A 12,548-nucleotide genomic window follows, 5' to 3' on the forward strand; every position below is an offset into this window, starting at 1 on the left:
AATACATGGAAACCTTAGAATCAGTAGCAAGTATATTAGGCTTATTCCAATTAATTGAATAACCTGAAAGTTTACCAAAGTATTGTACAGTATCCATAATCAATCTGTCTCACTCAATTTCAGGTAAACATATTTTGAGTTCTTAGCTTCTTGCACCTTAGGCCTTGCAAAGTGGATAGAATCTTTAGCAATGATATGGCCACATCTTCTCCCCATCCTGCTTCCTGTTTCTACTTCTGAATCCAGACATCTGGTGAGCAGCTGCACCCAGATGACATCACCTAGTTTCTCCAACTGGGTTTCTGACATACAAATCAGATCAGCCTCACCATCCAGGATCAGATCACCCAGATAGTGATCTTATTTACAACTGACCTGGAATTGACAGGACAAGTGAAAAAAGGAGTTATTGATGTGCCTTCCCACTTAGCTGGAAATCAGGCCAGATCAAAGTACAGGGAGAATCTGCCTGACCATCTATTTCCTGAAAGAACCACTATTATGGAACTACCATCTACTCTAGAAGCTGCTGATCAACCATCCCTTCTGCAAATGCAAATCCTACTTGATAAAATGAAGCACCTATACAAAAACCTGCCCAAATATAAAAGCACCAACTCAGCAACTTAAATACCAATTCAAATCCAACTACAAAAACAATGAATAACATCATTACTCCTAAGTCACTTTACTCAAAATAGCAAAAGAAAAGAGCAAAAGATAGCATGGGAATAACCCTGGTGACAACTCTTCTTTCCCACAGTGGAAAGAATACCATATTGTACCATATTGTTCTCTAGTTGTGGCAGTAACAAAGATAATACAGATTCCTCTTCATTAAAATACAACAAAATTAAAGAGTTTGTAAACACAAATGGTAAATATATCTTGTAAATAATTTGTCAACGGCTCCAAAGAAATCTTTTAACTACCTCCATAAAATCACTATTTATACCAGTAATCCCAAGCTTCTTTAAAACAAAACAACTCATGGATCCAAAGCCATTCAACCCAAACATACTTTCCTACCAATTCCACAAACCAAAAAATGAACCCATTCAACAAATGCAAGCAAAAGTCCTATCCACAATCCATATCCTTCACAACTCTGCTATCTCCCTTTCTACATGCACTCTTATACAGTGGTACCTCGGGTCACAAATGCTTCTGTTCACGACCAATTCGGGTCATGAACAGCACCATTCGCAAAATTTTGCTTCCGTTCGCGAACTCCGCATCAGGTGACGAACAGGATCTGCGGCCATTTTCCCTGCTGTGACACGTGGTCGTGGCTTCCTGTAGGGAGGGGGACTCTCCCTCCAAACAATAACCGCCTCCCCACCCGCCTTCCTGTCCTCCACGCCTCAAGCAAGGTTAGCGTTCTCTCTCTTCATAGTGTACTGTACTGTACTTTGTGTCATATTTTTGTGGTTTTAAAAAAAAATACATATGGTTCAGAACGGATTAACTGTATTTACATTGAACCTTATGGGAAAATTTGATTCAGGTCGCGACCAAAATTGGTTGGCGACCAAATTCGTAGGGGTCAGAATGGATTAACTGTATTTACATTGAACCTTATGGGAAAATTTGATTCGGGTCGCGACTAATTTGGGTCGCGACCAGAGTCGCGGAACGAATTAAGTTCGTGACCTGAGGTACCACTGTACTTCTTTCTCTACTACACAATGAAAGTCCATAATCATAACCTTTATGATAGTTTATGCCATTCTTCTTCTTCTTCCACACACAGTTTTCTCTGCTTCCACACTGCATGACTTCTCTAGCCATCTACTTTTGTCTTCTTATAAATACAGGACCTTGCCTCTTCTTCTGCTGATACATTCATGAGCCTTCTTTCACCACATATGCCACCACTGGTACTGTACATTTACAATGTGGTTTTAATCACTACTCTGTTGTTCTTTCCACCACTCACACACACACCAAGAATTTGTATGTCTTCTCCACCAATCTTTTAGGAGAATGCCAACAGATGTTAACATTCTTTAGGACAGAGCCTGGATAAAAAGAAGTCACCAGGCTCCCAAACAACCCTACCATATACAGTAGATTCCTTTTCTTTTTATTTTACACTTACATCTTGTGCATTAGAATTCTAGTTACTGAATCTTAGGGTTCTAACAAAGGAAAAAATAGCTCACAGAAACCTTCCTCTGGTCTAGAAGTAACAAACACTGTCAGAGAAATCCTCTGCCCAAGGAAACTGATACTTCAAACTCCACATCTTTTCAAGAGTTAGTGACCCTCCTAGCAATTGTTTTGATGGACTGTCCCATGCATCCACTGTCATTATTCCAATTCCAACCGTTAAGCACTTCCAACTTTCAGCAATCAATAGGCATTGCCAGGAGTGCTACTCTTAGCAACCATTCAGCTCACATAATCCCACTATTTACACCTCTTCATAGATATCTGTATTCTGGGGTTGCCCCTAAAGCAGTTACAGAGTGGCCGTACTTGCTGCGAATTCTGGAAGCTGTAGTCTCAATAAAGTTTCCACTGCTTTATGTTTCACCCTACCTCACTAATTATGCACATTCTTGTATGTAAACTAGATATATATGCACAAAGTAATTTGTATCAGGAAAATTTATAGTGCAAATTGAAGATTAGCACAAGCTAATAGGATAGCCTGATTTTATAGGCAACCTTTCAGAAAATTCACATAATTGATCCTAATACTTTTGGAGGCCAATCAGTTGAGGGAAAGGAAACTGATTTTGACAACCTTAGTACTGCCTTCTGGTCACCAGAAAGGATGCTTCTGATATCCATTTTCTGTAGTTCTTAAGAAGTTTCCATGCTAACTCCATGCTTAATCTCTCATTTCTACAAATTCACACTTTTGATAATTACCCCTGGCTTTTACAGGGTGGATTGTTTGTACAATTATGCAGGAAAAAAAGGTGCTCTGTCTAAACAAAGAGCGAAAATTCTTTTTCTGAAGCTCAGTTGGAAAACTACAGCTGTCACACAGAAGTATTAATAATAATCATGGTTGTTTAGATTTCATTATTAATCCAGATGGTGTGTTACAAAATTAAACAGAACAGAACCCAGCCTTAAAAGCTTTATAGCCTTAAAAAAATGTTGAGCAGACTTCAAATTCCAAAGCTTGTACCATACAAGAAATGATACTAGGATTATCATAAAAAGGCCATCTTTTTAAAAAAGAAGTAGAAAAGGAATGCAAATATTGATCAATAAGTGGGAAAAACTCAGAAATCTATGTGATAACACAAAATTTAATTAATTTATGCAGAGCTCCAGGTGGACATTTTACCTTCTCCAACAGAATTTCTAGTAATTTTATGAAGACCTATTACTTTTCTTTTCCTAATTGTCGACACGTAGATTTTAAGTCTTCCATTTTTAAATAAGTACTGTTAGTTATATTTCTCAAAATGGATAAACTACCATTGGTCTTAACTATGATTTATTGACAGAAGTCTACTTCAACCTATGAATTATCAAGCTGGGTTGTTTCACTAAACCAGCTTTGAAGCAGTCAAATTTTATTTGTCTTTAGATGAATCCTAATATTCAGTAAGTCATAAACAGAAGCAGAAGCTTTTAACATATTTCTGAAAACTAAGAAAGAAGTTGGAAGCTACAAACTCTACCTTTAATCTTCTAAGAACCTCAAGAGCTACAATTTTATGAGAAAGCTAAATTCTATTTAACTGCTTATTTATTCCAGGACCTCTTCGTCTCTTTAATGCTAAAGTTGGAGCAACTTTAAGAAAAAAAAAGAATGAGTGGAGTTCCAAAAGCAAACCAGAACAGATTGAGGATTTGTAGGGGGCAAGAAAGCTACCAAGACATACTGAGAACCTATCTATACCTCAAAAATGAACTTGTTCCAAATCAATTCTGTAGTCATGGCTCCCAGGTAGGGAGATTAGAAGCTTTCCATTACAGTGTGTAACAAGCCATACTGTTTTCTCTAAATGAAAGAACAAAGGCTTGCACAAACCATAATTTGTCCACAAGCTAGGCTGCTTTTGTACTAAATCTGAATTAAAGATTGGGACACAGCCAGAAAATGTTTATAGCTGGGCAGCCAGGCCACAAGCCAGATTTTACACACACGTTCGGCAAAGCAGTAGGAAATTTCTTTCTCTTTGGACATCTCAGATTTGCAGCTGAGCAGTTTTCAATTACAAAGACCCACATTCTTATGTGTTTCCTGGCAAACTATCCCCATGTTTTTTCAAACCTGAGTAGGCAACTGCAATATCAGTAGCAGCTTATATTGAGTCTGAGTACAAATGAAGATGCTATAATAATTCCAAAATAAGGAAGTGAAGTGTCATCAGATATAGAAGGGGTATTGATCAAGACATCTCTAGCCCACCTTTCTCATAAGGAACCCAAAGCCAGGAATAGGCCTAGTTCCAGCAAAAGCTGATTGACAACATCTAAGCAAGAATAAAAATTAAGTCCATTTCCTATACCCGCTGTTATTTTTTTTAAGAAGTATATTTTTGTTTCATTTTAACAGTTGTTGGAACGGCAAAAATAAACAGAAATTACACATTTTGCTGCCATAAAGTGTTTAATTTTGGATTAATGTGAGGTGTGAATGTGGGTAGTCAACGGAAAAAAAAATGGTTTTAGTACAGTAAAGTGCAGTTGGTTAAAGGAGCACAGGGATAGTCTTGAAGAAGGAATGGAAGAAGAGTTGTTACACAAACATTGGCTTAGACCAGAAAGAGAGGAGGGGATGAAAAAGAAACTCAAGGTTGCCCCACCTTGATTTTCTTTGGTATATGAGGGGGGAGGGAGAATCTGTTATATAGATTCTGTTATTATACCTAAAGTAGTGTTCCAGTAGTTCTTATGGTATCTGTTTCCTGACGTGGCCTACCCAAAAGGCTGACAGTTTCAAATCACAAATCATGCAGCTATACCTTAGCCTGATATGCAAACATATCAATATGCATTGTTAACTGATGACTTCCTAGCTTCTTCCTGATCAGTTTTTTTTTACTCCTACTACTGAAATGTAAAATAAGCTTAAAAAGGAAGGAAAGCAATCCAGGAATTAGCAAAAAAGACACGATTACTTTACTTATCTACGAAACTGGCTGTCTTGTTCAAGCAACCATTTTAAAATAAGCCTGGATTTAGTGCAGGAATGAAAAACCTCCAGCCCATCAGCCCCTTCAACCTACAGAACTCTGTCTCAACAGCCTCATACTGTTCCCAAAGACGAAAGCATGATCAGAACTACATTTGTAAGCATTACAACTGAAGCTCCTACAAACATATCTCTGATTCAGCTGCCCCATGCGTGATGGTCTCCTCCAACTCAAATTCATACTAGATTCAGAGGCTGAGGGATGGCAGCCTCCAGATCTAGTAAGGAATCAATTACCTGAGACTGACTTAGCAGGGGCAGATGCAGGAGTCAGCTGATGAGGGTCCTGATCCCAGCCAAGCACCCAGCCCAGGGATGCATCAGGAACTCCAGAGAAACAAGCAGAGATACTCCGCTCAATTCCTTGAGAAGCAAAGGGCACAATTGCCCATAACTGAGGCACATCTGCGATAATCTATATCAGAGCAGCTGCCAGCCTCTTTTTGAGAACAACCATATCAACTCTGGATATGTGTTCCTGTGTCCTTGATTCCTCCTTGTAATCTGAACCTTGGGTCTTTGATCTGGGCTGGCGGGCTAACTAACATCCTGTATTCTGTGGACTATATTTCAGCCTCTGAACCCATGTTCCACTGGCCCTGGACTAAAGTCTCTAACTACCCAGCTCTCAGGCAAGACCTGGACTTCCCATATTCATTTCTGGAGCATACAGGCATTTGCACATGCCAGCTCTCTGCCTGCCCTGTGTGTGACTACTTTTTGCAAAGTGTGTGATTATTTGCAAATAAAGTTGGTGTATGTGCATTCAGCCTGAAACAGGATACTCTCCAAAGAACGCAGATACTGAGCAGCCAGAATTTGACAGAATTGCCCTTGAAGGTGTTTCACTTGGAGCATCTACAAAGATGGGTGTATATTAACTGCTTCATGCATTTCCCAACAAGAGAGGGTGAGCACGACTGAAGCCACCCCATGGAAGGTGAGGTATGAAGCAGTAGCTCACTGCTTCACCCAGCATGGACTGCCTTTGTTCACACAGTATGAAGATGAAAATCAGTGTTTCCTATTTTGCCCTGCACAGACCAAAGTCCTTGGTGTGATGCCTTAATGTTAGGCATGGACAAAAGCCTTAGTGAGGCCTTTAAGTCTCCAAAATATTAAACAGTAAAATATTAAAATAATCAGTGAATTCAGAGTATTCATTTGCATGACACATTGTTGCAAGTTCAGCAATGTTTAACTATATTTAATCACACCAAAGGCATAGTCCCACAGTGATTCAGTTTTCTTATTAGCCTGAATCTTAAATAACAACAAAAATATATTGACTTTTTCACATACCATGAGGGAAGAGACAGGCATTTAAAAAGGCCACAACCCCCATTTTTTAATTGATCTGTTTCATAATTCATAGCTACCTACTTACCAAAGTATTCTAGGTAGTATATATAAGCAGATGATAGGACAATGATTTCTTTTCTGAAGGAAAATAATAGCTACTTTGAATCCCTGGCACCACCTGCATAATTTCTAACATGACATCACTGATGGAATGTCTTATAGTAACTAAGCTTGATTTAGCACTGCACTTACCAGGCTCTGGAAACCACTGTATGGCTGAGACTGCCTGAATGACCAGAGTAGTCAAATACTAATGTATGTGCTGCTAAAACAAGAAACAACTTGTCGTTCACAGCAATTTGTTGTTCACTGGAGATCACACCATTTAGGAACAACCCACAGCTTAACATTTATGATGTACAAAAGGTATGAACCAGACCTGCTAAGTTCAGGATGTCCCATGTAGTCCCCTTGGGGAAAAATTTCTTCATATTTATGGCCCATTGATAATCACTCCACCTTTCCTTCCAAGCCTGAAGGATGGCCTGTTTGAGATTGACTACTTTCATCATCTTCCTCTCCTGAAAGAAATAAAGAAAGCATTCACAGCAACTCAATCACATACTACTGTCAAGCTTCAGGTTTCCAGGCCATTAAACAAACCTGTAACATCGCATGCTGGACAAGGCTTTCACAACTCCTAAGACTTGGCCCAGACATGTGGCCTTCTAGATGTCAACAGGCACTGAACTACAACTCTTGGCTACACTGATAGAAGCTGGAATTCACCAGCATCTGGGAGACCACAACTCTTCTTTAGCCTAAAGGAGCACTTTCTCAGGCCCAGTAATACATTTCAGGGTTGTATTATGATTGGAACCCATAGCACATTCCTTACAATTTGCTGTGTATTAACCCTAACTTGACTGAACATTTGACTTCAGCAAGTTGTTCCTCTTAGGAAGCTATATTTGACATTTACACAAGAGGAAGCAAAATTCAGATGTCATTCAACAACCAACCTATATGAGGAAGAAAAGTTACACTTCTGAAAATGTTTGGATACACTGAAAAAAACTAGTTACACAGAATTATCATTCACAGTCATGATCACACACCTAATTAATTTTAGATACGTATATTAAATATATTATTTCTTAGTCATATCTTTATTTTCTGGATTTTTTGCTTTTATACAACGCAATCCAAATAATATTTTAATTAGATGCAAATTGTACTGTGCTCAGTAGTATTTAGTGGTATTCATTTTCTACTTATGTTTAGGATTGTTGCAAATAATTGATCAGCAAAGATACATTACTTAAATAGGATATATCCTAAAGATATACATCCCTTAATGTTGTTAATTTCTCTTAAATTGTACATTTATGCTACATTAATTTTGAGGTGGAAGGGCTGGGGCCAGAAAATACTTTTTCAGCTATGGCATCCATATTTAAAACAGCCACCTTCTGGAAGCCAGAGTGGATCCCTCAGTGATGCAATTCAGGGAGATAGTGAAGACCTTACAAGTGGTCCTTGTTTAACAACCACTTGTTCAGCGATTGTTCAAACGTACAACGATGCTGAACCAGTGATAGTTATGACCGGACCTCATATTTACAGTTGTCAGTATCCCTGCAGTCTGTGATCGCCATTTGTGACCTTCCCTGCCAGCTTCCCACAAGAAAAGTTAACGGGGAAGCTGGCAAGAAGTCAGAAGACACAGTCACATGAGGGCCTTGCTTAATGATAGCAACCGAGGCTGGTGGAACTGCCATTGCTAAGTGATGTGGTCACATAGTTTTTTGACTTACAACTGCATCACTTAACAATGGAGTTTCTGATCCCAATTAGTGTTGTTAAGCAAGGATTACCTATACTCTTCCAGAGCCTTTAAGGAATGACTGCACATCATCTGGAACTGGATTTTTTTGGACAGCTGTTTGGTATTATGTAGTATATTCTTCTTTTAGCTTATAAGGTATCATACACACAGTTATTATGGATGTTTTATGGTGTTTTATATACCCATGTTCAGTAGACTGTCCTGGACGTGATGGGGCTGCATCTTTTTGGGCACAAAGCTGTTCATATACACATGGCACCACTAATAGAATATATATACATACATATTCATTTTATTAATAGAGTTGTCTCTGAGTTTTTGTACAAATAAAGAACTGAAAATAAGTCATTAGCCTCATGGGATTTTAAAAGTTGGTGGACAGATTTACAAAAAGGAAGTTTATAAGTGACTATTAATTACAATGGCTATAAACATTCTGCATGTTATACCTTCCTGAAAATATCTGGCTGACCACTGTTGGCAGATAGCTGAACTACGATTATTTTTCAGACCAGTTCAAATCTTGTGCTAAACCATAATGTGATTAGTTTGATTTTGGCTTTCCATTTTGTATGAATTCCACACTGTGGCTGGTATGCTATGTTTATGGCTTGGCATGTTGTACAATTCCAGCACAATGTATTTTACCAATAATCCACTACTACAGTTGAATACAATATGCAAACCAATTTAGTCCAATTTAGCAAATCTCTTTTAATTCATCTTATTGAACAGCCCTGTTGTTTTTTTGCAACAGCAATAACACTAGCCAGTATTTGTGCTTGATATATAGCAAGATCTGAAAAGCCAGCACATTCACGCAGCAATTCTCAAACAGAAAGGGGGAAGAAAAAATGTTAATACACCAGATCACTGAATACCATAGAACAGAAGAGCCATTTCATACTTTGCCCTGAGGAAAAACAAGGACACTCATCAAAAAGTGTTATTACTGAGTGGATGCTTAGAATACATATTTTGGACTGTAAGCTTCTGGGGCAGAGATTCATCCTATGTAAAATATACTGAACAGTAATACAGTTGTTCAAAAATGCAAGTCCCCACTTGTTTGCTTTACATTTCCAAATGTACATTATGTTTTGAGAACAAATCCTTTCCATCACATTTACTTGGAAGTAAGTCCCACTGAATCCAGCTGTGGTGTTTACATTACATGCCAAGCTAAAAAGCTTGGTTAACACTGGTATTTTGGGTGTGCACACATGCATACATACACAAAATATTACACAGCTTTTTAATCATGCATTGTAGCTTACCATGTTATCAAAGCATCTGTCATTTTGGGTTTCCAAAAGCTGAGACTTGCAATCTACAAAAAACTTTAGATACAAGTCTCAGTTTCCAAAAATCTCCAATAGTGGCTATTTCCAGTTTGAACAATATAGTAAGTGATGCAGCTTTGTCAAAAAATCTATGCACAATGGAGAATAAAATACTGTACCAGAATGTATATGCTTTTAATACTCTTCAGTTTAGAACACTGCAAGATTATGCAATAAATCTTACACTGCATATTACAGGAGTGCAACCTTTATTTGTATTAAAAAGAAAAAATAAGTGCTAGGTATGATATCATACAAAAATTAACCCAAATTAACTGAAATCAAAGAGAAAGTATCTTCTGCTGATCTCTTAATAACCGCTGTGAATTACCATTTATGTTTCCATGATCAAGCAACTGGGAACCCAGTACAAAATCTGTGATTACAAGCAAGTTAGGATCCTTACACTTTTATTTAGTTACAAATATTTGTAAAATATTTAGGATCATTACACTTCTTGTATTTAAACATTACCTCTAATAAGATCCTACAGCCTAAAACTCCTATTAGAAAATGTACCACATTCCTGCTGGTGGGCAGTCTCCATTGGAGATTATTATATACTGGAATTCTCAAAAGACAAACAACTTAATTTAAATTATGGTAGTGCTGTGATTAGATAATGTACCTATATTGATTATTATTTTATTATACTGTTTATAGTGTATTGTGTTTTTTATTGTTATGCTTGAATTACACTTAGAAATAAGCACATAACATATAACTAGACAGACTTTGGTCTGAATCAGAAAGGCATCGTTAGGTTCTTAAGCACACTCACTTCGCACACCAGTGATAACTGATCTGTGAGGTGATTTAAATTGTAATTTTAAATATGTTCGTTTCAAGAAGGTTCCAGAGAATTCAGTGGACTTACTGCCAAGCAGTCACATATAACACCGTGATCTTAAATTTCAAGCAGATGGGCGGACTCAGGAAACAAATTAATTAACAAATTATAGAACCCTAAAGATAAAGTCACTTACCCCAGAACTGAAATAAATTACTATTCTTTATTTTCTACTACCGTATCTGGGATACGAAATCTGATGGACTAAAGCGGGAAAAATTAAACAGCGAGAATCACTCTAGGGTTCATTTATGATACTAAAACAGAAGGATGCATATCCCATATTAGACTTACCAGCAATCCTTTCCGTATCAAAGAAACACACTGCTTCTACCGCCTGGGATCCGCCATCTTCGCACCTTAGAAAGAGACTCGTCCAGATTGGCTAAAACTAACTTCTGCCTGCAAAGGCTGTTGGGAGTTGTAGTTCTTAGGTGATAATTCTTAACGCGTGTGTTAAGGACAACTGGTCAGTGAAAAAATGGGATTTATTTCCGAATATGCATACATATCACACTATTCCCAAAGATGATTAGAACATCAATTTAATAGCCTGAGATTGTACCCTTTCTTTCAGAAACCAGGGAAGTGTGCTTATGGGTGTGCTTAATTATGTTTAATCACATCTCTCAGAATTTTATTTCATTCTTTAGTGCCTCATTTTTACTACTGTACTTAAAATCCAGGAGCTCAAATATAGATGTTCAAATGGAGGAAAACCTGTTGAATTTAAACTTGTCACTAATATATTCAGGTAATGTAAAACAGATTTCTTCAATGAAATGCCCTTCACGCCTATTGTGATTATTAAATATCCCAGCCAGCAGGCTGACTGGGAATACTGAAAAGTGTTGTCTCAAAGTTCGAAAAACCTTTTGTAAAAATTAAAAACAGAACCCTGACTCTGGAAAAATAACAGTTCACAGTTCAAACTGAAACTAGGATTTGGGGGAGGGGGGAAGAGGATTGCCAATGTCATTTTATAAAATCCCCCCCCCCCCCGCTTTGAAAAGTCAAGGCTAAAATAAGCAGTGTTTGCTGCTAAAGATGTAAGAAAAAAAGCTAGTCCAAACTAGCAACTGGAGATATTTAATCCAGTATCTCTTCCAACAAAAGCATTATAGAAGCTTACGAGGAGAGGAAAATGATGGTCTTTGTTTGTCTCCCTTCACCAACAAATTCATGGAAAAAAACCATCTATGTGGTTGCTAAGTGTCAACAGTGACTTGGTGGCACATAATCATCATCATTGTCAATCACCAACAAATAGCATTCAGATCAATTGCGGGGGTGCTGTGCACACTCTGAACATGATTCAGAATAGATGTTTCAGACCTCACAGTGGTATAGCCCCTCTGTGCTACTCATTAAAAAGCCCAAACATGTTCAGACTCATGCAGAAGTCTAAAAAAAAGGCAAGCTAAAAACTAGTGTGAAGATAATCATACTCACAAACTTTCCACCCTCATGGCCACGTGAAATGTACAGAACAGCACTAAAGGTGAGAGAACATAGCTAGATGAGACTGGCGTTCCTACCACAGGGGAAACAACTAGCCAGAGGTTTTACAGAGCTGCAGCACTTCAAGAGAAAATGCTAGATTTGCAGTGACTTGAAGTAACCACGGGGAAGCTAGTAATAAATTGATTCAGTGCCCAGATTCTGCCAACTTTGTGAGAATATGCAGGGTTCAGCTGTTGCAAAGAACTTATGTGGATGTGTACACAATAAGTCAAACAACTCTGGATACATCGTCATGACATACTAACCTATGATTCACTGAACCTTGGTTCATTAAGTCAATCCAGTTGCCTGAGTTTGTACTATACACTGAACTATAACCACAATGTTCACTTTGCATACCACAGTGAGCCACGAACTAGCCATCATCAATTAAGCCTAGTATGTTGAACTAACCCAGTCATATGACTTTGCATATCATGTGAACTAGGTCTACAGTTCATATTTCTAGGAAAGATGAAACCCAAGTGTCCTGTGCTTCTACTCAGTCTGCTATTCAGACACTAACTACTGGGA

The 12,548-nt window shown here is 38.0% G+C and overlaps 1 protein-coding gene across 2 annotated transcripts in view; it reads right to left on the reverse strand.

Moving 5' to 3' along the window:
- MED24 (mediator complex subunit 24) overlaps positions 1-10,881 on the reverse strand; it is a 70,184-nt gene extending 59,303 nt beyond the window's left edge. For both annotated transcript variants that reach the window (XM_007420678.3, XM_007420679.3), the window contains exons 1-2: positions 10,806-10,881; positions 6,909-7,050 (exon numbers count right to left, since the gene is read on the reverse strand). In XM_007420678.3, coding sequence (XP_007420740.1) covers positions 6,909-7,041 — 133 coding nt within the window. In that variant the 5' untranslated portion in view covers positions 7,042-7,050; positions 10,806-10,881. The remainder of the gene's footprint in view (positions 1-6,908; positions 7,051-10,805) is intronic.
- Between the last annotated feature and the right edge of the window lie 1,667 nt (positions 10,882-12,548).

The sequence above is a fragment of the Python bivittatus genome, unplaced genomic scaffold (genome assembly GCF_059951505.1).
Source record: "Python bivittatus isolate LINGU-HERP-01145 unplaced genomic scaffold, Pbiv_v1 ctg000410_np1212, whole genome shotgun sequence".
NCBI classification, from domain to species: Eukaryota; Metazoa; Chordata; class Lepidosauria; order Squamata; family Pythonidae; genus Python; species Python bivittatus.